General features: G+C 42.2%; 1 protein-coding gene across 2 annotated transcripts in view; it reads left to right on the top strand.

Annotated features, from left to right (window-relative positions):
* The window catches only part of LOC119649465 (sorbin and SH3 domain-containing protein 2), a 410,936-nt gene that overhangs the window by 12,583 nt on the left and 372,591 nt on the right, over positions 1 to 25,762 (top strand). For both annotated transcript variants that reach the window (XM_038051671.1, XM_038051761.1), the window contains exon 3: positions 4,838 to 4,893. In XM_038051671.1, coding sequence (XP_037907599.1) covers positions 4,838 to 4,893 — 56 coding nt within the window. The remainder of the gene's footprint in view (positions 1 to 4,837; positions 4,894 to 25,762) is intronic.

The raw sequence follows: 25,762 nt of genomic DNA, 5'->3' as shown, positions 1-25,762 counted from the left end.
GTTGGCTTTGCAAAGACCATGTCCAAATGAAGGTCCGTGAGAAGCAACGCTTGAACGTCATTGATGAAACTCTAGCCAACTGTAAATTTATAAGAATACCAACCGGACAGCGAAGAAATCGATCGCTGCTCCCAGAACAGTAAAATCCAAAAATCTTTATGATAAACTGCATCGATCTGTACCTTTGTTTTTTCAGCATTCGTCCTGCTCAGAAGCGGGCCGGCTCATCATAATCGGTTGCGCCATTTCGTCATCCAAGGTGTGATCTGCTGTCGCGAGGTTTTCAAATTCCCATCCAGCGTATTCAGCCACCTTTGTTTCAACCGGACTCTTAGTCGCCTTCCATCGACTTCAATGTTCAGACCAACCATGCGGATGAATTCTCCTTAACGCGAATTACATGACGCCGTCACCTGTTCTGTCTTTTATAGTCGACCAACGCTCAGAACTACAGAGAGCGACAGGGCGGACGACATTGCAGTAAATTTTAAATTTGAGACGTTCGTTGATACGTCGATCACAAAGAACAACAGTTGCGGAACGCCACTGCGTCGAGGTTTCGCTAATCCATGAAACAATTTCATAACACAGTTCTCCATTGACTGATAGCGTTGACCCGAGATAGTTAAATCGCTCAGATCTGGTGAGGTCACTACGATTGACAGTGATAGTGCATGTTTCATGGAGATCGGTCATGAAAAATTCTGTTTTATTCAGATTCAATTTGAGAACGTATTGCATGAGGCGATCATTCCATTTTGGGACAAGTTGCTCGTGATCATTTTTGCTATCAGACGCACTGGAAGTTGGATATCCGGTGTGATAGTGTTCATAACAAGAAAGAGGAGAAGTGGTGAGAGGGCGCTTCTTTGATTAACACCAAGAGAGATGCGAAGCGGTTTTCATACGCCCACCACACTTCAAATTTTAATTTTCGGATCATAGTAGAGCAATTGAACGCAGTGCACGAGTTCCTTTGGCACTAGGTTTTGTCATAGAGCGTACCAGATGAGTTCGTGTGGCACACGGGCAAAAGTTTACTTCCAGATATGCAATGTAAAGAGGGCGATGCTTTCCATGGTGTTCCTTCATGAGTAACTGCGCAGCCTGTATTATGTGAATAGTTCTGCAGTTCTTGACAAACCCAGCTTGATTTACGATCACTTGAATGATTTCGCGAATACGGTTGTGAAGAATTCGTTCCAAAAACTTTATGGTACTGTAACCAGATCGGACGGTAGTTTGAACATTCTGCTGGATACCTTTCTTTTTCCATATTGGAACTTTTGTACTTTTTTGCCAGTCAAATGGTGTGGTTTCTCAATAACCCAAGCAAAGAATTTACACGCCACAGTGTTGGCTTCCAGCTCGTCGCTTTCCAGAGCACAGATGCGATGTCGTCAGGTTCTGTTGCTTCCTCCGATTTTTTTCGTTTTATTGGCTAAAAGACCTACCTAAAGCTCTATTACACTGAGGAGTACATCATCTATGTTGAAACGCAACACCACGTCGAGGCCCGAAGGTATCCGTTCGCTTGAACATAACGACAGGGGCCAACCGCTATAACTGAGCTGAGTGCACATGAGAAAGGAATTCTTCTAAGACATGTGAATTCAGGGGCTATCTCTCTTTCAAGGTTTCGTGATCTATTACCACTTCAGATGGGTTCCCGTATAGTCTCGGGTCTGATCGCCTTGATTAAGCCTAATGAATCACGGCCAGCAGCATCATTGTGAGTACAGCGTTTCCTGGTGTCACCACGTGGGGGTTCTCCTCGGCTGTTTGGATTTGATGATGCCGCCAAGAGAGATCATGTAGGATTTAGCATAGTGCAGTAATTTCAACTATACTTTATTTATCTCTTTCCCCGACCTCAGCATTTTATTTTTGTTTTACTGAGAACAGTGCAATATGCGTTGCCTGAGTGCTACCTCTTTCACATGCGCTTGGGACCATCATGCTAAGTAAATAACATGACAGAGTTGTATATAGATCTGTATTGATATATCAAAAGTCGTCACTAACGCACACAATATATAGAATACCTCTATTGTATTAAAAACGAAAACGATGCTTTTCTAATTCCACCTGTCGAGGAAGCGATCATCTGGTAGAGCAACAGAACCTAACGGCATCGCCGACTAGTTATGGAAAGCTAGGAGGGAACTCAATAAATTCTTCAATCACGTGGTTAAGGATGACTGGTAGAAGAAACACCACCATTCGAATATGTAACAAGAAAGGCATACCAGCAGAATGTTCAAATTACGTCCAATGCGTTTGCGCATACTGGGAACATTTTTAAACGCATTCTAGACAAACGCATCCGGACTATCGTTGAAATAACAGTGAAACAGGCCAGGTTTGTCGACGCGATGGTTGAGGAGGTCAGCCTATGAATCACACTGCTGTGGGTTCGAATCCCAGTCGTCATGGGTGTCTATCCTCGTCTTGTGTTTGTCTTGCTGCTGTGATCTTATCACTTGCATAGCGTTAAGTGTGATGATAGTGAAGCTGAAGCGCAGTTCGATTGTGTGGATGCCCTATACTCCAGTAAAGAGTGAACAGAAAACACTAGGCCAGGTATCACTACCGTGATAAGAAAAGTAAAGTTCAAATTTTGGCAAGTACATACAAATCACTTCATGTCTCTATTGATGTTCATCAGGGAAAGGCTCGCTCATCACTCCTCTTTGTTCTTGTAATGGACACTGTCAAATGGGACATCCAACGACCATTGCCTTATATGCTGCTTTATGCAGATGGTTTTTTTCTAGCATCTTATACTAAAAATGATCTCGAGCAACTTGTCCAAAAATCGAATGATCGTCTCATGCTACACGGTCTCAGTTTTAATCTGAATAAAATTGAATTTTTGACGACCCAAAAGACCCACCATAAGACAGGCACCATCCCTGTCAGGGGCATTGACCTCCGCAAAATTGATCGAATTAAATTTTCTTTTTCTTCTTCAGCTTTTATCCCGTTTACAAGCGGGGATCGTCGGCTCGGTTTCGCCATTTTATTTTATCAAATGCCTGCTCTCGATACAATCGCAAGGCTTTTAAATCCCCATCCAACGTATCAAGCCACCGTTGTTTCGACCTGCCTTTTGGTCGCTTACCATTGATTTCGATGTTCAGACCAATCTTGGCATGTGAATTCTCGTTGGCGCGAATTACGTGGCCAGGCCATCAAAAACGTCTCTCTCGCAGTTTTTCCCACGATCGATGCAACCGCATATCGGTCGCATTCCTCATTTCGAATGTAATCAAAATGTATCACGCCACTAGTCCAACGCAACGTCTTTTTCTTCATTATCGCAAGACGCCGTTTATTGTCTTTTATAGTCGGCCAACACTCAAAACCATGGAGAGTGATAGGACAGACGACATTGCAGTAAACTTTAAATTTGAGACGTTCGTTGATATGTCTACCACAAAGAACATCAGGTGTTGAACGCTATTTTATCCAGGTTGTGTTAATGATGAAGCAATTTCATAACGCAGTTCTTCATTGGCTGATAGCATTGACCCTGATCATTTTTGCTATTGGACGCTAGGGATTGGGACCAGCATACTATGTTCATAGTATCGCGGAGTTGAACTGAGCGATTTAAATATCTCGGGATAACGCTATCAGCCAATGGAGAACTGCGTTATGAATACACACACCAGCGTAACTTGGATGAAGTGGCGTTTTACAACTGGCGTTCTTTGCGATCGACGTATCAATGACCGTCTCGAATCTAAAATTTATCGCAACGTTACTCGTCTTGTCGCGCTCTATAGTTCTGAGTGCTGGCCGACTGTAGAAGACAATGAAAGACACCTTGCGATAATGGAGACGAAAATATTGTTGGATCTACGGTATAACACGCCATGGTCATATGCTGAATAACGATGTCCACGATCAATATGAATTTACACTGACCGTAGAAAACTTACTTTCGAAGCATCTTTGGTGGGGTAGACGTGTGACTCGAACGTAAGATGCAGCATCTCGGTGTAGTTTACTGTAAACTTATCCAACCCTATTGTAGAGTGTGGTTTCGTGGATGATTTCCTCGAAGATGGTTGGCTAGGTATTACTACCTGGAGTAGTTTTGTATGGTTTTCACCGGTAGAAATTGTTATTGTTTTGTTACTGTTGGTGCTACTTTCCTGATTAGCGGAAGTTATTCCCCTACCTACCTACCTCCTAAGTGTTATATAAACTAATCTGGATACACATTTTTTCGCACAAGGAACTTCCCTTCCTGTTACAAATAACCTTTTATTCGCTTAATGAGTCTTTGCCGTAGTGGAATGTTTTTTAACGTACAAAAGCTGTTTACGTACGGGGTATAAGCATCGAAATTCTCCCCTCCTCGCCAGCGTCCAAATCATTTTGAAACTAAACAATTTTATGGTAATAGAGAAGATAATACGAAGAACCTTGGTGGAAATTTGATCATTATTAACAAAATTATAATAGGGGATTTTGCCCCTTTCATGTGAAATTAGTACCATTAATCTCAGCATCAGATTGAAGCATATACACATACTCAATTTATATACACTACGAGTTAAGTATAAATGGAGTCATTGCTCTCAATGAAATCAGATACTAATGTAACTGTACTTCCCAGAACAATGTAATTAAATAAGAGTGTCATACATAACAGTAGAATTGAAGTGCAGCAAAAACACCTCACATAATAAATAAAAAACAATTGTCGCACGAAACGTCCAGATTCTGTTTGGTCAACGTGTTTGAATATGCAACAGGAGATAAAATATATTTTAAGGTCAATTACTGATATAAAAATTTTTAAGCAATATTTTTTTACTTTCAGCAACTCTAAGTTGAAAGATTCGACGAAAAGACACCAATCACTTTCAAGAGAAAATAGTAAGTACAATATTAGGAGCAGATTATGTCTATTATATGGTTTTGGTTATCTGTTTTTTTTTATGAAAACATTTCAGGGGACATTTGTTCCATTAATACCTAGCACGTAATATATGCATATCTTATGTGAGAATATTCACTTTCGTATGATTCTGACATTCAAAGTCTTGAATTTGCAACGAAGCGACAACTTTGACCAGTTATAACTTTGTAAGCAACAGTCCAATTTTCACCAAACCTATTACTGCAAATTTCGCGACTCTAGGATGAACTTAAGGGTGGTTTTGCAGTCAATTACTAAAAGTTATTGTAATACTATTACTGTTATTAACTTTATTTGAATAGATATCGGTATGAAGAATATTTCGGAGCCTAAGCACCACATAAGGACAGTCTCTAGATTTTTTTTCAGATTTTGCGGTTGGGTAGTTTTTGAGAATCGGTCCGTTAAAGAAATGATCATTTTTGACCCCTCACACCCCCAAACAAATAACAAATTTCAAAACTAAGACCGGCTTCGGAAAGTACTAAATGAGAACTTTCATTTGATACCCCACATGACTATATTTGGTGGAAAAAAATGTACACCTCCCTTTTGCATGTATGAGGAACACCCTGAAATTCGACATAGAATGATATAATTCACAGTATGCGTAAGTACACGGCCATGAGGGAATTTGGTATCCCGACGAAATTAATAAGACTGACTAGGCTGACCCTAACCAATGTGCGAGGCCAGATAAAAGCAGCAGGATCACTCTCAAGACCTTTCGACATCAACAACGGTCTACGACAAGGGGATGCCCTATCATGCGTCCTCTTTAACCTGGCCCTCGAGAAAGTGATCCGTGATGCTCAGGTAAATGCAAGAGGTACGATCCTCTTCAAGTCCACCCAACTACTGGCCTATGCTGACGATATCGACATCATGGGAAGAACCACCCGAGACGTACAAACTGCCTTCATCCAGATCGAGCAGGCGGATATCGGCGCGAGATCTTGGGCTGCACATCAATGAAGGCAAGACAAAATATATGGTGGCAATCTCAGCACCGAAGACGAATCAACCAAAAACATCAAACTGCACTGGTCAAACACGAAGAAGAATAAGGATAGGAGAATACAACTTTGAGACCGTTGATAATTTCTCCTATCTAGGGTTGAAAATCACAACCAATAACCGCTAGGATGATGAAATCCGCGCACGGTTGTTGTCAGCCAACAGAGCCTATTTCAGCTTACAAAGACTGTTCCACTCGAAACGTCTCACCATAGGGTCAAAGCTCTTACTGTACAAGACTATGATCTTGCCAGTCCTCATGTATTCCTCGGAAATTTGGGTTCTTAGCAAGAAAAATTGCGAACTCTTGGCCGCATTCAAGAGAAGAATCCTCCGAAGAATTTTTCGCCCCCTACATGGGGATGGACGATTCCGTAGTCTACACAATGACGAAATCTATGAGCGATACCATGACCGTCCGGTTGTGGATAAAATCCGGCTCAATAGGTTACGGTGGGCGGGTCACTTAATCCGTATGGATGAGGATGATCCCACCCGGAAAATCTATAAGGGCAATATTTATGGTAGAAAAAGAAGACGAGGCAGACCCTGCCTAAGATGGAGCGATGGCGTAGGTCAGGACGGCAGACAGCTTTTAGAGATATCGAATTGGTTGACCTCGGCGCAAAACCGGGATGTCTGGAGTTCCTTATTAAGGCAGGCCTAGACCGGATACCGGTTGTTGCGCCGTTGATGATGATGATGCGTAAGCGTTCACAGTTTCCACCTTTCCACCTTTCCACCAAATTTCGTGTCAATCGCTATAACCATTTCCGAGAAAAATGCGTGCGACGGACAGACCGATTTTAATAAGGTTTGATTTTACACAAAACTTTAAAGAGGACTACTATCTATTTGGTGGTTGTTTTTACTATTTGTTCGATCAAGAAATAATTGAGACACACACAACCACAATAATATCAATCGACTTCCATTTGAAAGTTTCTTAACAGACCCAGCCAATTAGTCACTACCACTCACGAAGATACGAATTTTGGACATTTCGATGTGACTGATAATCGACCACAATCCCTTTCTTAACGTGAATCGCGGTTAATATAGTAACAGATTAGTGAATTAATAGAAATTAGATCTCGAAACTCGGATCCAGAGTCTTGGACAAGAGCAGACTTTTCACTTGAAAGTTTTGAAATAAGGCAAATATTATTTTTTAACACTTCCGATGTCACGTTAACCGGAAAATTAATTCTCTGAAGGCAAGAAAATACTTTTTGCATCATTGGAAAACCTGAAGGTCATTTTTTTAAAAATTATTCTCATTTCTATTCCATCTATTTCATTCCAATAAGTTATTCATCATTCCATGATCGAAAGCAATTTGTTTTCAGATAATTTCTACCGATAATTGCTCCTGATCTTATTTCCAAGCATACATTTTCTTATTTTTCTTTTCTTTAGCCTTTGTCCCGTTTACAAGCGAGTTCGGCTAATCGTTATCAGTTGCGCGATTTTGCTTTATTAAAGCCCTGACTTGGATGCAGTCACGAAGCTTCCAAAGCCCTGTCCAGCGTGCCAAGCCACTATTATTTCGGCCAGCCTTTTGGTCGCTTACCATCGACTTTGATGTTCAAATCAACCTCGGCAAGTGAATTCTTGTTAGCGACGAGGCCTCTCTCGAAACTTTTTCACGATCTGTGCAACACCATACCGATAGCGATCCGATCCCCGATCGCATGCGATCAAGGCGAGTCACGTCGCTAGTCCAACGTAACATCTTCGTCTCCATTACCGTGAGACACCGTTCATTACCTTTTATAGTCGACCATCAGTCAGAACCATAGAGGGCGACAGTGCGGACGACATTGCGGTAAATTTTAAATTCGAGATGGTCGTCTATACATATATGACTGCCATTAATCCATTGGTCGGATATAGCGTGTCGATCACACCCAAGCGTCATCGTTCGCGGTTACCTGAAATGTCCTTTAGCTCCCCCCCTCCCCGACTTCTCGAAATGTTTGCGCTCTTCTCCTACTGTTCTGCACCAAGTGCCCCGAACCGACTCGTCAGCCATTCCACTGCATTGCATAACTTGCAATTTTTTTTTTTTTTTTGGGGTAGGGTAGGTGAATGCATTTACGCACACAGTGTTGGACTCCCGATTCGGTACGTCGTCGGACTACCAACTAAACACCTCCCCATCGTCAGAGAGCTAGCCTGGAACCGTTTGTCACATTACTACGGGCCAGCCCCCGAACTCTCCCGCCTTGCGGAGCCTTCAAATCAGGGAATTCCTTTCACCAACGGGAGGGGAGAAGAGGAAGGGAACTGTCAGTTCAAGGAACCCCCTTCCATCCGGCTCCTCCACCGGTCGAGTTCTATCTTCTTAGCAACGAGAAGGGCCCGAACGTAATGGGCAACACGGTTCCAGCTGTCAGCAGTCCTCAGCATCTCTTCCACAATGTTGTCTGGAGAGAGATCCCCTGTGTTTAAATAGAGCTGCTGACGAACCCCATCCCACCTTCCACAAGAAAAAAAAGTGTGGTGGGCATCGTCCACAACTCCATTGCAAAACACACAATGCGGAGAACGCACCTTTCCAATCTTGTGCAGGTAAGACTGAAAATTTCCATGCCCACTTAAAAATTGGGTAAGGAAATAGTCAGTCTCACCATGCTTCCGATTCAGCCACGCATAACTTGCAATGCAATTGTCACCCCTTCACAACATTCATTTCGGTGTCACCATCGATGGAAGTCAATTCCCTAGATATCCGAATTTATTGACGCCTTCGACTCTCTCCTCATTGATGCAGATAAGGGGAGTATGATAACCCGTCTGACTGGGAAACTTGGCTTTCTTGGTGTTTATCTTCACTCCAACTCTACTTGCTTCTTTTCCCAAATCCAAAACCAACTTGTCATGGTCTATTACCCGCAGAGAGAGCAAATAGATATCGTCAGCATGGTCAAGGACAAGGCAACATGAAGAACGTCACCGATAACCAGTAGAAGGCGAATAAATAGTATCGACAACAGAATGCAACCCTGGCCGACTTCGTTTTGGATCTCAAAATCCTCCAAGATTTCCAAGCAGATGTTGTCAGATCCAACCTTGCTATTTAGATCGCCCACACATCTCTAAAAAGTCAAAGACTTTCACCAGATCCAGAAATACAATGAAAAGCGGGCGATGTTTCTCAAGGCGTTTCTTCATCAGTAACATTCTTGTAAATTTGCCAATTGGGTTAGAGGCGTTCAACTATACGCTCGCGCGCTCAAAATCATTTTACCCAAAGGCACCTGCTGCCGGCTGACATTAAGAGCACTTTACAAGTCTTTGCATGGAGGTGTAGCCAGAAGGCATCTTTCTCGGCATCAGCTAGACCTGCCTCTGGTGCGTGCGCGATAAAGAAGTGAATAGTGCGATCAACTGACAAAATTGTGAGCTTCATCAGCCAGTTATCAAATCATTCCATTTCTTTAATGGCGTCACGGAGACCATTAGAGATGGCAGTACCAACACTATATTGAGTACATGGGATACCAAAATAGAGAAATTTATAGCCATGTTTACCGCGTTCGCTTTCTATGTTGCAGCTTTTGGCACCAGACCATCCGGTTTCTTGTAAAGCGCAGATATCGATGTACCCTTTCTTGATGACCCTTGCGAGTTGCCCAGTTTATCCAGTGAGGGTATCAATATTTAGCAGGCAGATACGTATTTATTTTGCTGCAACTAATTTACTTATGTCCTGATGCCGTTTATGCGTCAAGGAGCCTTGCCCATTTCTTTACAGAACCGGGGCTCGGCCTGCCACGTTGACTGAGGTGAGCACCCTTTGCCCGAGCTCAAAATTCAACACGGTCATTTTGTATTTAACCACATTGGATGCATTTTCTTGGTTAGCATGGACCTGTCACCAAAAAAAAAATCGGGTAGTACTTAGCAGAGTTGAATAACACCAACTCTACATCATTTATCTCTTCCCCTGATCTCAGCATTTTATTTTTGTTTTACTACTACTACTATTCAATTCTCACGTCTAACGGAATATCCCGGATTCGTTTATATATCGCAGGATTTCTGTTAGTGGATGATGCTTCCTGCTGCACTTGAAGCATATCAGCATCAAAAATTTGATGTGTCTGATGCGATAGGCGGGGCACTCACCTAGAAAATGTTCAGTAAGTCTTCCTGTTTTTCGACAGGACAAACTTTGTTGTATGTGTGTTTGATTCTGACAGCTGTGTTTAGCAGCATTAAGCTCTGCCACCTACCATAATGGGAAGCTTGACTATCGCTGCACCCTGCGATGCGTCTGCCTTCATCATCCAGGTTGCCACTCTTAGCATCGTGTTAACTTCAATCTGAAAGATCGTTGTATATTGTCCCAAGGGAGAAGTTCACTTCTCGTTGAGGTAGACTCCTCCACCAGAACCCTCTTCTGATTTTGAGCCATCGATGAAAAAACAGTATATCCGGACACGCATTCTTCGTTCATCCCAGTTTTCTCTTCGTTTTAAGATAACTTCATGTCTTCTACCAAACAGATCTGAGAACAAGAAGGCGATGCGAGAACTGGATTCAGTTCTCCAATAACTCTTTTAATGGTCTGTGACCCTCTGCCCCAGGTCCATTGTTTCCCAATCGATGAATAGAGCTGCTCTCATTGCAACGCTCTGAATAAACTAATCCAAGGTCTCCGAATTGAATAATGCATTCACGGCCGCGCCGGATGTGATGCTCATGGCGCCAGCGATATCCAGACATACAGTTTTTTCGAAAATGGCTAGTTTACTGCTACTGCTTATCCACACTACTCACTATTGATACTATTGATGGCAACATACATCCACTTTACTACCTGAGGTCTAAGTGCCCATGCCGAGTGAAAGGGTTGCCTACACAGCACATACTCTATGAGAGCCCGTTTCATCTTTACCTCTATATGTTTATTCCAAACAAACTTCTTGCCTAGAATAACTCCCAGATATTTCGCTTCTTCGGAGAGTTAAAAAGCTTTACCCCTTATGTCTGGAAGGCAAAGACCATTCAGCTTCCTCCTTTTTGTAAATAATACCATTAAGGTTTTATTTGAATTCACTGAAAGTCCATACCTGAGGCGCCAACTTTCAATCGTTATATATTTCTACACACCGTTCCAACCGAAAGCACGTATCCGAGAACAAGACGCCCTCAATAAGTATTTCTTATTGTAGAAGTTGCTCTAAGTGCTCTATAACCTTCTCTAGCATCGCTGGATAGATGGCATCCATGCCAGGTGCTTTGAAATGTTGAAGGAATATCATAGAAGCTCTCGCCTTTTCATAAGTAACGATCACTTTCGCAGGGTCCCAATTCCTTTCGCAACATCTTAGTGGTGAAAGGTCTGCAGAAACAATTCTCTTCCTCTCACTTCTGAAAACTGTTCTCTCAGATGTACTTTCAAGAGAGTCTGTATAGATCAATTTCGGAGTTGAGTGAAAGTACCATCCGGTTTTCTGGGAGAATCCATTTGGCCGACTCATCTTTATTAATGACCCTGTACACGGTATGCTTTAAAGGAGTCTCGTTTCAAACGTTTTTTCAAGCCCTTTATATTCACACTGTAAGTTCCGAATTTTGACCAGTCTTCATTCTTATTGCTTTTGCAAGCACGATTTAGTAGTCATCTGGTTGATTTCCTAAGTCCTCGCAGTTTCCGGTTCCAACATGGAACGGTTTTACAACGCTGGCCTCGGGAAATAGGACAAGCCTCTTCAAATCATTCTAAAATCGTGCAATTTAGAGACTTCAATTGATCCTCCATCGTCAAAGGGGTCCTTAGTTACCTAGGGAGCTCCACTTTGCCGCCAAGAAGTTAATGAAACTTTGTCCAATCCGTTTTCCCTGGATTCCGTCTTCGCATTACAGACTGTTCGCCTGCAATAGTCAGACTTAATACTAAGTAACGGTGATGTGACTGTGAGACTTCATCTAGCAATCGTCAGTCAACTCTAACAATTTTGAAGTGCAGATTGTTAGGCCAATTACCTCACTTCTTCTTGGCCCCACGAATGTAGGGGTATTCCCAACATTCATAATCATTAGAGCAGCTGAAGTGATAAAATCAAACAGCTTCTCTCCTTCAGGATTGCATTCGCTACTTCCTCAATAAATATGCTGAACTTTCGCACCCTATTAAGATTTCAAGGCCACTTGATTCTGCATGCGCTACTAGATCCTTTAGTTCTTACGTCGGCGGAGGAAACAAAGAATCATAGACTAAGTAAGCCTCTTACTATTAACCTGGTATTGTAAGTGGACCGCAATAAGGGCCTGGAAACAGAATCCAGCATAGTTGCCTCTAATAATTTCAGAACGCAGGCCGCTGGTTTCAAGGATCTCTCATCGGAGAAGATCCTAGTTCCCTTGACTGATCCATTACCAAAGATTTTGTTGAAACGAACCCATGGCTCTTAAACTAGAAATATATAAGGATAGTCCTGCAACTTTGCTAGCCTTGCTGCCAGTACATAGAAAGAGGCTTTAGCATGCTGCAAGGTAATATGACTGACTCGTATGTTTGTAGACGTAAGTATAATATTATATGAAAACCGCCGCTCCGTTGAAAGTCTGCTGCCCTCACCGTGGATCTCACCGGTGTCATCAGCTTGTCCTCACCTTCCACTGGAAGTTAGGCTATCTTGCGTCCAAGTTTCTCTAGATATCGCCGCACTTGGTGATGCAGCAAACGCCCATATTCTCGTTCCCAAAAAACCTCGCCTTCTTTCACAATGTGGTCCGTTGTCGTCAACTGGGAGCCCTCCGAGGTTCACATTGTTCATGCTGCTTGGACCTGTTTCCACATACTGGAATTATACCAGTGGCATCCACATCACCAACTTCCCTTCCTTCCGTTTTCCCTGGTAAAAGCGAAGGAGAAGATTCTGACAAACCAGCCTGTAGTCCCTTATCCTTTGCGGATGAAGTTTCCATCCTGTCCTCCCGTTTTTTGAAGCATGAAGCAACTATGTCACCGACAGGCCGGCCATAGTCAGGTTTCGAGCTCCTCTCGTTCGTGCTTGAAGTAATTAAACCACCGCTTTCGGCGAGTACAGTCAGCTTGTATGGGACCAACCAAAACAATATTTGAAGATACGGTCATCATGCAATTGCACATCATATTACAGCCTCCTTGACCTACTTCATCTCCACCCTGGAGTTATACCCACTTCATACCATCCAAACAATCAAAATAAATTGAGATTTTATTGACCGCGAAATTCACAAGAGGAATCATTAGTCTCCTACTCTTTTCATTTACTTCATAACCCAAAAGTGCCACTAGCCAAAATAGTCTTCCACTTATTTTCAAGCTTGACCGATTCCATAAACCAAATAGAATCTGTCCAATGCTCGCACCCACTATCTTCTAAGCCTATTTCCGCCTTTTAAGTGCCCGCAATTTTCCTCAAAAACTCATTCGAACGCAACGAAACACAGCATTTGTGAATGGAATATCTTACACTCCGTCGTATTGAAATTCATCCATTTTGAGGACGGTTAGATAAAAATCTTGGGTTTGTAGAACATCATAGTGGGATACGGTTACTAGAGGAGCGCCTAAAGGAAACCCACCAGAAGTACATGTGCTCCTCAATATCCGACCTCCTAATTGCCCTTTAGTAGCACATGGTGGGCCTTTGAAATATACATTATAACGACATTTAGACAAGTTCAAAAGAAACCTTTTTTCCTCGAGAAGATGATCCGTTTTCACTTCGAATTTCTGTGCTACTCCAATTCAACCGCTTGACTGGAAATACAATTTCCTCTCAAGGGAATTGCTAGGAAGACAATATAAGAAACAGAATAATGAAAATTACTCACCGCTTACTGATCCATGAAAAACTCGTAGCTACGAAAAGAGCCATGTTCTGGAAACCTCAATGGAGGGAAAAGAAAGACGTTTTTTTACAGATTTTTCTTAACATAAACTGATTTCAAACACGAAATCAATTCCATGACCCGGGAAATCGCAGTAGTAATATATTGACCAGAAAAGGGAAAGGTCTGGGACTGTGTAATTCTTATTCACTGGCGTTTGTCTACAGTTCAAACTCGATTACACGAGAGCAGGAGATAGGATACCGGAAAGGGAACTATCGTGGTGAATCGATTTCGGTGCCAGCAAGGAGCACCCGAATTCGATTATAGTGTGGGACTCCGTGCATTGAGACGTTTACGAAGTTTAGTTTTTCCGCTTGAAAAATCTACCTTTCGCTCATAAACAGTCAATTTCCAATTAGCGTGCTATGGGTCGTTTCGGTCTAGATCCCGGATAATTACCTACTATCCTTAAGGACTCGACTCGCAAAAGTGCTCAACTCTAAATCTTTTCACTAAAATGAAAATCTCCGATTGCCCATCGTGTCTATCATCTCCTTCAGAATTTGGAGACTCCTACAAGAACAGCAGTAGTGGCCAGAAAAGGAAAAGGACTTTTTCCTCCCGACTGCCCTCACCCACCCTTCCAAAGTTTCACTTAAACCTCTCAACCACTCGCAAATGGAATGAATTGACCAAAGTGCTTTTCGGCCCTCGTAGAAAGCCTTCAGAGAAGAGAAGTGTGAAAACATTTCGGGATCATTCGGAAAATCGAAATTATGTCTATCGAAAATTTAATGGTGAACGGAAACATAAAATTAAGAAGCGTGACTTGGTGCGAGAACGGGAACAGCAGAAGCAGGGATTCGAACTGAACAAGGAGCAAGCAACTATTCGTAATCAGGAACAAATCCGTCTCCGGAAAGGTAAAAAAAATATAATTTTCCTAAAGATAATGAATGAGTGTACGCTGCTGCTATTGACAGCAGATTTCTGAGCAAAAAATATTTTAAACTTTCCTTAAGAAAATTTGTAATTTCTGCGCTGTACTTGCAAAGTTTATCTACAATTACAAGTTTTTAGAACAGTCTCATCAAAGGACAAGGCGTAAGTAATTGGAAATTACCTGCAGTTCTTGGATAGTTCGCTATTCACAGTTTATTTTTAATTAAAAGTGTTCCTTGATAGTTGTTCCAGTCTATTGAAATGGAAGGCATATTCTCAAATACATAGCAAATGTGAACCTTCTTAGGTAGGGAAGGATTCCGCAGGTTTTATTGAAAAAAGTTTATAGTTGATGGATCCTGATGTTTTCAATAGGTGCAAATTTGCTTTGGTTGCCGCTTTCACTTTAAATATTTCACAATTGAACTTGGATAAGAGTTTTGTCCTTAAAGGTACACCCATTTCTAACTTCCCTGGCTAGCTGCCTTGCAGGATGCACGAGTGCCATTTAAATGAAGCATAATTATAATAAAATTAAGGAGCTAGTAGAGAAGGAGGAAGAATCAGCTGCCTTTGGGCTCAATACGAAAATGCATCGTTAGCCTCAACGCCCGACGTAGGGGGCAGCAAGGACTAGAACACAAGACGAGACACCGGGATGCGAACAGCCAAACAAAGTGGAAATCTGACAAAGTGATTCGGCTGCTGGAACAGAGACGGAACCTCGTGTAAGGGCAATAATTTCAGTACCTTCAGTGCAAAGAAAAATCGCCGACACTGCGCAAGTGGATCTGGCCATAAGCCGAGTAGGAGCGAAGTCAACTGCTTTTGAGAGAACTGCAAAGGAAACTCTTACCAAGAAATGCGCGTCAGTTTTAAGGCGCTTGGGGTCTGCAACCTTTCTGAGGAAAACCGTCAATGAGCGCGTGAATAACTGGCTGATGGAATTGGAAGAACTCCTGGACTGCATTTCTTCTCCAAATGCACATTGAAAGCAACAGAAGACGCGAAAAAACAGTAATAACCATACTGTCCGCTGAGAACACCATAAGCGTCAAACAAACCCTACGTGGTCTGTTTCGTACCGAACGGCTCAAAGAGAGAAAAACAAGAGGAAACAACATGCCGCGCAGTTGTAAAACCGTCTCCTTAAAGTCAAGGCGGATACGAATGATGAAGCACCGAAAGAAAAAGGTCAGGGACGAAGGAGGACTCCATTAAATCAATAGAAAGCAGTTTCTTTGCGGAAGTCCTCGGCGGTACAGTGGAGTAGAAGTGTTTTCCGTAAAGAAAACGATGGGTGGCGGATTAGAATGAGATGCGAAGACTACAAACAAAAATACATTCTGCGGAGCAGAAAGAGCTAGTGAGAGAGAAGGCTTTGGTTTGTAGTCCAAAACCTACATGCTCTCTGGAAATCGGAAATCTTGATTATATCACGGAAAAGGTTGAAGCGGAAGACCCCATCTAGTGTGAATGTCCAATGATAACCTGAATAGGTATCACTTCTGCGAATTTTGCGCGTCCAGAAACTCCCTGCAGTGGATGTTGCCAAACAGAAAACTGCTTAGCTGCGGGAAAATCCGAACTGATTAGGTAGTATGGTGAGAGAAGTTCCTACCAAGTTTTAGTAAATGAGTGCACGTATACAATCTGTCAGGGATTTGAGAAGATACAATAGCATGCCAGAAATGTGGTCAGGTAAGCCACAAAGCAAAGACTTGTAAAGAAAACCAGAACTATATTCTTGGCGGGGATGAGGGGTCTTGTCTGGTGAGAGCATTGCACATACTGCGGTGTCGGGACTGTGTCCAGTTTTCAGGGCTGAACTAGAAAGGGACAGAAGCCAGCTAACATGATCCGCACCTCAGAAATTAATTTACACCGCAGTGCAACCGCTAACAAATTCTTCACTGTGTAAGTAAAAGCTGATATACTGCTTATCAACGAACAGTACTAGAACAAACACTGAGCTTCCTCGCATATCGATTTATTGGGGATCATTGCTATCTGGGTTCAGGACAGCATCCGACTGCGGGTACTTGTCCAAGGCTAAACTAATGGCTTTGTCTGAATTCGTTGTGCGGAGATTACATTTTCCAGCGTTTATCTAACACTCAATGAGACGATATCAGACTTTCGAGGCAGAGTTGATATTCTGAAGAATGCTACTTTAGGCATGGAGCGACGGATCCTGTTTGGTGGTGACTTCAATGCAGGGCACATAAATAGGTCTCGCTCACACTAGGGGGAAACGAATCTTTCAAATGGCGGCGGGAAAAGGACTCGTAGGTTTTAAACGGGAGGCGGGTCTGCAAGATTTCTTGGCAAAGGATCATCAATTCGCCTCGATTAAAGTAGTTGACGCTATTCCTCAACTTGGAACGTCACGAGGATGAACATCGGTATCGGATTATGTTGCGGTACTCGGAGATGAGCTGTTCCGAGCAAATCAAAGTAGCAGCCTTAAGTCGGCTAATGGCAAACGCTGGGGATTCTGCATCTGCCAGGGGATGTTTACTTATGAGTACAGCGCAGTCTGTTCTGCTCTACGGCACGGAGGTGTGGGCTGTCCGTGTATACCCTTGACATGGAGGTGTATCGTAAGTGCCTTGTGCAAGTGCAGAAACGGGGACTTTGCGGATGGCGTCTGCCTATTGCACTGTCTAATAGGAAGCTGTGATGGTAATCGTAGAAGTGATCCCTTGTATCGTTCTTGCTATGGAACATCAAACTCTTCTCGTGAAGAACGACAACATACACTAAATGAGTAGCAACTCTCTTAGCAAGTCGCGGGAAATTGATAAGCAGAACGACAGCGTGGTTCATCAGCAACTTACATCCGTGCCTAAATCCAAAGTTTGGTGAGATTGATTATTTCCTTACTTCCAATCTTCCTGCACAAGATAGGATTGACCAGTAACTTTATGAAAGCACAATGGAGGTCTTCCCGGGCGATACTGCCGGAGAGATGCTAAGGAGCGCTGGCAGATGGAGCCATGTTGCGTGTTACATTCAGGTTTTATTGTTGCGAAGGAGATTGAGGCAGAGGGACCAAACAGCTAGGAGTCGCTTGCACTAATGATTCCCTTCATCCTCCGCTCCCGTCGGTAAAAGCAATTCTTCTGAAGGATTCCTAATGCGCAGGAGCGGGAAAGCTTCCCAGAAATAATGTGTCAAATGGTTCCAGGCTAGTTCTCAAATGATAGGAAGATGTTTAGTTGCTACTCTGTCGGCATATCGTTTCAGAAGCCTCAAATCAATGTGTAAATGCATTTTCTTACCCACCGCGCAAAACTAATCTGGTGGGCAGGAAGAATTGAAGAACCTGTTGTTATTACATCTATTAAACGGAACGTTTCTAGTTCATCAACCTTGTTTAAAAGCTAGCTCGTGCCAAAAACGTTCATCTTTATGTCTTCATGTTCCACAATATCAAAATTTCATTTCGCTTTAGAATTTCAAACAAACTTTTTTGAAATCAATGGCGATTCTTACATACACCGACAAGTAGAGTTGTTGAGAAAAAAACTTGTAGCCTCAGTGAAAATTATTTGATCCCCAGTAAAGTGAATATAATTTTTTAAAGCCTCTATGCCCTTTCCTGTCTCCTCTCTCACGGCCATGCAACAACTTTGCGTGTTTGTCCTTTGTGCTCACATTTTAAGCCATGCTTCGACAAATCTGCCCACATTGACCTTTTTATTGTATTTACAAGCACATTCTACATACCAGAACACTAGAATTTTCTGTTGACCCATATGGCACTGCACTGATGGTCGTTTGCTATTAGAAACTGTTAAGGAAAGTTGCAAAAGTAGACAGGGCATGACATGCTTAAGGGCTCAAATTTTTGTAGCGAGGACTTCAGTTTCCAGGACACAAAGGAAACGAAACCATTTCGTCAGTCGCTTATATGCTATGACTGAGGCGTCTGTGGAAAATATAGACCCGGGATGAAAATTAGGCTGGGTCCTGGTCTTGATTTTATTCAACTTTTTGTTACGCCCCGCATTTCCTGCTAAAGAAACTGCGGACGCACGGATGATAACATCCGCTCCCCTGTCCGTTAACCTGACCATGTAAATCAACCTGATACATGCTTCATTCGAGGGCTGCGTGTTCTTGCTACGACTGACAACAGACAGTGAATGGACTCGTTTGACATGCGCTTATTGCTAAAACGCACTTCTCTATAAAACACCACTCAAATGAAGCTATTTCCCTAGCCATGGCTCCGCATTAATTTATTAAAGCTATCACTATTTAAGTTGATGATATTGATGACATTGACGAACTAGATTTGTACCTTCAGCTTGTCAAATTGCCATTCCTTGTACGTGTGTACAGTGACTTTTTATGAACTATAATGATCTGAAGCAGAAATCTGACCATAGCTGTGTTTTGGTGCTTAAATTAAACTAAATGCTATGTAACACTCTCGACCTGGTCCCAATCAAAGCTTCAACATCCGACGAGAACAGATTTTGTCAGTATCCACCAAATAGGGTTACCGAGAGGAGACTCGAGATGAAGGCCTGAAATTGGACAACTATTTCTCTATACCCCTTCCAAAACACCTTGGGGAAGTCATACTCCCCGCTCCCGAGACTGAGGGTCGAAACGTATTCTACAAACTATAACCAGCATTGGGATATCGTGGAAACCTGGCTGAAAAATATAAGGAGCATCCTTCATTTTTAAGGTTTTCTGTAAACACAAAACCTTATTAAAATCGGTTTACTATCTGTCTGCCCGTTTGTCTCTCTGTCCGTCTGTCCGTCACACGCATTTTTTGGAGACGGTTGTAGCGATTGGCACCAAATTTGGTAGAAAGGTGGGAACTGTGAACGCTCACGCATATAATGAGTTACATCCTTTTACGTCGAATTTTAGAAAGGTGTAAATTTTTTTTTCATCAAATATAGTCATGTGGGGTATCAAATTAAAGGCCTCGGTTAGTACTTTTCGAAGCCGTTCTTAGTTTTGACATTTGTTGAAAAGGTGGGGAGTGCGGGGGGTTGAAAGTGATCATTTTTTAACGAACCCACTCTCAGAAACTACTCAACCGAAAAATCTGAAAAAAATCAGGGCGCTGCCACTATATGGTGCCTAGGCTCCGAAATACCCTCCATACAGATACCTGTTCAAATAAAATTAATAATAGTACATTACTATAATTTTTAGTAATTGACAGGAAACCTCCCTTAAGTTCACCCTAGAGTCACAAAATTGCAACAATATAGTCTACAGCATAGAGCATGATCCTGCCAAATTTGGTGAAAATCGCACAATTACTAACAAAGTTATACTAGGTCAAAACTGTCGCTCCTCTGCAAATTCAAGACTATGAATGTCGATATCACTTGACAGTGGATCTTTCCACATAATATATGCATATTTTACGTGCTACATGCAATGGGACAGATGCACACCCAAATCTCTTTATAAAAGAAATACACAAAACCTTTCATACCTGAAGCGTCTGGCTTCCGGTTTCCCAACTTGTTATAGCTTAAATTTGCCAAGGCAAGGTACGAACTCCAAAGAGTCTTGAACATCTGGAGCAGGATAAACATCAACTGAGGATGTGTTCAACAATATACATAAATGTTGCCTGCACCAATCCGTTAGAGAAAAATACATGCAATTGTTCGCTAGAATGCGATTAAGGGAAAGGTCAAATTTCGTTTTAGTTTTGACGATTTTTGCATGTACTTTCAGGATTGGATTCAAGATTTGGAAAATTGGACAATGGGAAGGACAAAACATTCTGTTCTCTGACAACAAAAAATAACCAATGCTAACTTAATATAATGCCAAATTTGCTATTGTAGGAATTTTGTTTTAACGTCATATCCTGGGCGACCGAATCCTCAAATAAATTTTAGCCCCTTATATTAGGATGGACGGTTCCGTAGCCTACGACCGTCTGGTTGTAGAAAAAATCAACCTATTAAGGTTGCGGTGAGCGTAAGTAACATAATCCGTATGGGCGAAGATGATCCAGCCCGAAAAGAAGACATGGCAGACCCTACCTCAGATGGAGCGTCGGTATAAGCCAGGACGCAAGACGGCCTTTAAGGATGTCTGGAGTGGAGTAGCAGGCCTAGACCAGAAGGTTGTTGCGCCGTTGATGATGATGATGATAATCTCGTGGAGGAGGTGCTAAGGTCGGAAGCAAATTAGAGCGCAGTAAACACAACAATAAGTGTGATACATTGAAAGCGCCAGGAATTAGATCGAGCCGAAAAGCGCAACGGACGTGTAATTTGATCGTGCTGATGTAGACTAGAGCTCTCCCCGCAAAGTAGTACTTCGGTCCCTTATATGGGCGAAAAAATGTAGTTGTAGTTTCTTTGTGTATAAGAATCTCATACATTGCTGCGACCTGACGCAACATCATCTTTTTAAGATTACCACCTCCATCCATAAGAAAAAGTATTCATATTTCTATTATTTGGTAGTATTCTGTATATCAAATGATGGGCATATTTGAACAGTAGTAACTCTCATAGTTGTTATATTCGCATGCAGTTACATGAATTCAATTTGCTTCCGAGCGAAATCATCCTCGTTTGTTAAACGATAGGCAGAAGTCATGAATTTCAAAATACTATTCCCCCAGAATCTATCCACATCAGTGAGAACGATGAACTCAATCTGATGATCTAATTCATAAAACCTCACGAGTAACATATCAGTCCACAGAATATCGACAATCAATCAATATGCTGGAATTCAATTTCAACATAGATTCTATCTACAAATTTGAATCGCATTTCCGCTGAGGCTGGAGGAATACAAAAGATACTTTGTACAAAAAAAGCACAAAATTCGGTCGATCACATTCTCGTTTCGACAACTATTGTTGCGTTCGATTGACTCTTGGGCCAAGCCCATCCTCTGCGTACCCCGAGCAATTCCAGCATCAATAACCAGCACAACATATTGTGGCACCCCATATTGTTGTCTGAAAGAACTTTGTGCTATATCCCAGCATAATGTTGCAGTCGGTGATCCACTGAGGCCCTTCGAGCTGAGTTCAGAATGCTCAGTAAAGTATGCAAATGATTTAATTGTTGGACTAATGTTGCTATTGATTTTTGTTATGTCGCTAATCGCTAATTGCACTTGTTTGTTGGGCCAACATCCGAACTCGGTTCGGACACACCTTGCTACGCATTTTTATCTCCGTGTGTATGTATGAGAAAATAATTAATTTAATTGAACTAACACAACATGCAGGCCCATAGGATCTATTCATGCGTTACGAATTTATGTTTATGTGGAAGCTGCTTTGGGCCAATCGTTACGAGTGATAAAATCTTTTCAGGATAAACTCAAAAGCGTTTACGACCCAATGTAGGCAATTGAATGCAAGACAATGTGAAATTATCATATTTAGCGTAGAATTGGTTAGCAAGTTGGCATATCTAACGATCCAACGACAAATTGCCAATTATTCTGGGAGACTATTGGGGTTACGATGGGAAATTGATACTGCAATAAAACAAGTTTGATGGATTAAGCTTGCGAATGTGTTTATTGGAAGAATGCTCACAGGCTCTTCATCAGTATGCAAGCATTTAGATGGGTTTCCGTCTTCTCATAACAAGTGTTCAATGGCGCGTGCAGATTTTCACTTTGCATAAATAAACAATTCAGTTCTGTACAGTCGCCACTTCAGCTTTTTCGATTTGTATTCAATAAGAAAAGATACAGGCGCTTAGATATTTTATCTCCATATGATCAAAATTCCATTCCAGCCAACAAATGAGCCGCCCTAAAAGCTTCAATGAATAGAACCAGAAAATTGGTCCGGAGAAATATTTCTGTGCATGTCTTTTCATCTACTGCATTCGCATGAAAACGAAAATTTCTTGTTTGCAACAGAACATATCGCTAAGAAGTGCATGAATGAAATGATCTCAAAACAATAAATGAGGTAGAAAACATACCTTGAATGCCTTGTTCACACAGAAAGGGCGTGTGCTTCTAGCACGTACTTACTGCACTCGATTATTGCATTCCTAACGCTAATTGCAAAGCGATGTTCGTTGCATTATCCACGGGCAGACTAAAGTAGACTCTTTGTCGTCAAAGCATTCTGCATTCCTTATGTGACTTTGCCATAATATGGGCTCAACTTTGTTCGAGTCCAGGTCGAGGCAACATCATTATTTGAGCACAAGAACTGTAACAAACAGTGAAGAGAATTCGTTTGCTATCACATGAATTCTAATTGAAATGATATGCACGCATGTAATCTCCTGCTACAGCCCCTTCCCAACTTTGACTTTGGAAATAATAGTGCTCTTTGTCAACTGATTTCTGATTCCTGGCCTGCCTAGCCAAATAATTTTTTTCTGGCACCATCTATTTGCATATTTGCCGACGGTGTCATGTAGTCAAAAAATCCTATATTAAGATTGTTTGAAACATTTCTTACTATCTACACTGAAGAGTGTCTTAGACCCTGGCAATTAGGTTTCCGGCTAAACCAAAAGGAGGCGTTTCTATATAGAGTGTCTTTTTCAGATCCCCCATGAAAAGAATTCTTATGATGCACATATGATTGCCATTTATCCCTGAATGGCATATAGCGCGTCAACTAAGCCTTCCAGTTCCAACTCCCTTCAGGACTTCCCGAGAGGCCTGTCTTCCTCTTGTATTGTTCTGCGCCATATGCTTTCGGGGGAACCCACTGGTCGACTACTCTCGGAAAAGAGATTCCATTGCATGGCACAACCATCGACGGAATTGCAGCGCTCCTATAGAGCAACATGGAAAGAACATTCGAACGCAATAATCTCATATTGATGTGGCGTTGAGATGGTTGCATTTCCAGATTTTGGACAAAGCAGTCAAGTCGGATCTAGTAGATGTGACAAGCTGAGTCAGGTTTGGTGGGTTTCCTAAATACACAAATTGACAGAAATGTTTCGGAAAGATGTACCCCTCGTTCATAATGACCGCTAGGTATTTGTCTAATGTACGTTTCTAAAGGCAAGAACTGTGGAAAGTGCACTAATAATAATAATAATAACAATCGTTGGTGCAACAATTCAATTGGGTCAGGACCTTGAAGTGTGTTAGAGCACTTTATTCAAGACCGTAATGGTACACTGTAATCCCTACAGTACCATATAGGAGGCAATGTGGTCAGCATTGCGCTCGCCCGAGATGATTACCCTGATTTGACTCAGGTACTCATTCATAGCTGATTCGACTAGTATCCGACGTCAAATCATAATACACAGTGCCACCAGTGAGATTTGAACCGCGACCTTCCATACAACAGCCAGGGTGGGATAGGTTATGCTAATAAGCTTCAATGAATCTATTTCTGCTTGCAATAATTACAATGTGCTGTATCTATGAAATACATTTTTCCTTATTAAAGTTTCCTGGTGAAAGGGGGATAGTCAATAGTCAGTGGATCATCGTATTCTGTTCTCTTAGGTAGGCCGCTATTAACAAATATGCTTGGGATCGTTTCCTGGGTGTGTGTCAGTCTCAAGTAGATGTTGAATCAGAAGTATCAACTGAAGGGCTTAATGGCTTTATACAAAATTGCGTTGTGGTTAATATGACTGAACAATCGTTAAAACCGTCCTGCTTTTCGCCGATCAAGCTTTCAAGGTGTTCCTTGATACCACCCAAAATTGCTTCAACAACAAGTTCACTACTCCAGAATGTCTATAGAATACACTCCGCACAGAACCCGCAGGCAGCGCCCATCGATATTCCTAGCTTTACTAGGTGATAGTTTAATCGGCAGTGACCAGAATTCCCACTATGATTCCGAGATTCGTTTTGGTGATGTTTTAACCGTCCTCGAAGCGCTTGGGTTGGTATCCCCCAGTAAGTTCCCTGGATTGCTCCATTCCTGGACGAGCCTAGTATAGTTCCCGCAATCGCTCCTCTTCATTTCTCAATGTCATAGCCATGAATCCGTTTCCGGTTAAACAGAAGAGGCCCGTGTAAAGACGTATCTGCTCCCTTCTTGGCTGGTTTGTCCGCTGCCTCATTGCCTGGAACCCAGAGTATTCAGCCCTTTTGAGCGAGCCGACCGTATTTACTCTCTGGAGACATCGCATACCAGTTTAGAGTCATCTAGTCGGACCTAAGTGCCTTGATCGCCGCTAGGCTGTCAGTCAGAATAGCAAGATTCTGCTCCATTTATTTTCTTTGGAAATTAAAGGAGGTACATCTATCTATTTCCTATATTTTCGCCTGAAATATGCTGGTGTGTTTACTCATTGGCTCCAAATACATTTTCCTTGGACCACCCGTTTCCTCTGCTTTGAGGGATCCGTCGGTGTACCAAGTAATCAGTTGCTGGCCGTATGTCACAGCCACGCTCTCCCAGTTTAGTTTGTTACTCCAACGTGATTCAAACTTCTTACCGAAGTGAAACCTAGCTGTCATGTTATCCTTGGTATCAATAATACGGGGTACCCCGTAGAAAGAACATTAATCTTTTTCGATTTTAGAAGCTACGCGCCACACTGATATTCCTGCTCTCCTTGCATGCATCTGCATGCGTTGGCAATGTTCTTATTGCCCACTGCTACACACGAAAGTCAGTCTTTGGAGTTTGTGTAACTCTTCGGCTTGTGCCCTAAGTTCAATTTTTTCTGCCCAGTTTACTGCCCTGCCTAACTATTACAGTGTATATCTAAAACATTTTTTCCCTGCTATGGACCTGCAAATCATCAGGGCCCTTCTAGCTTTCTGACAAGTGTTTCTGACATGCGTCTTCCAGAGTAATTTTCGGTCTAGCGTAATTCCCGAATATTTTACTTCTGATTCATGTTACACCTCCATGCATGTAACCTTATGGTTCTGAGGTGATCAAGCTTACGTTTCCTAGCCAATGGTACTATGGTGATTTTGGGTGGATTCATACGCAGCCTCGCCTTCCGGCACTAGACATTTGTAACCCTTAATCCAGTTTGGATTCCGTCATATACAGTATTCTCATATTTGCCCCTACAGATTAAAACAATATCGTCCGCGTAACCT

The sequence above is a fragment of the Hermetia illucens genome, chromosome 1 (genome assembly GCF_905115235.1).
Source record: "Hermetia illucens chromosome 1, iHerIll2.2.curated.20191125, whole genome shotgun sequence".
In the NCBI taxonomy this organism is placed as follows: Eukaryota; Metazoa; Arthropoda; class Insecta; order Diptera; family Stratiomyidae; genus Hermetia; species Hermetia illucens.
The sequence above is the reverse complement of the archived record's forward strand: the minus strand, read 5'-3'. Positions and strand labels throughout refer to the sequence as shown.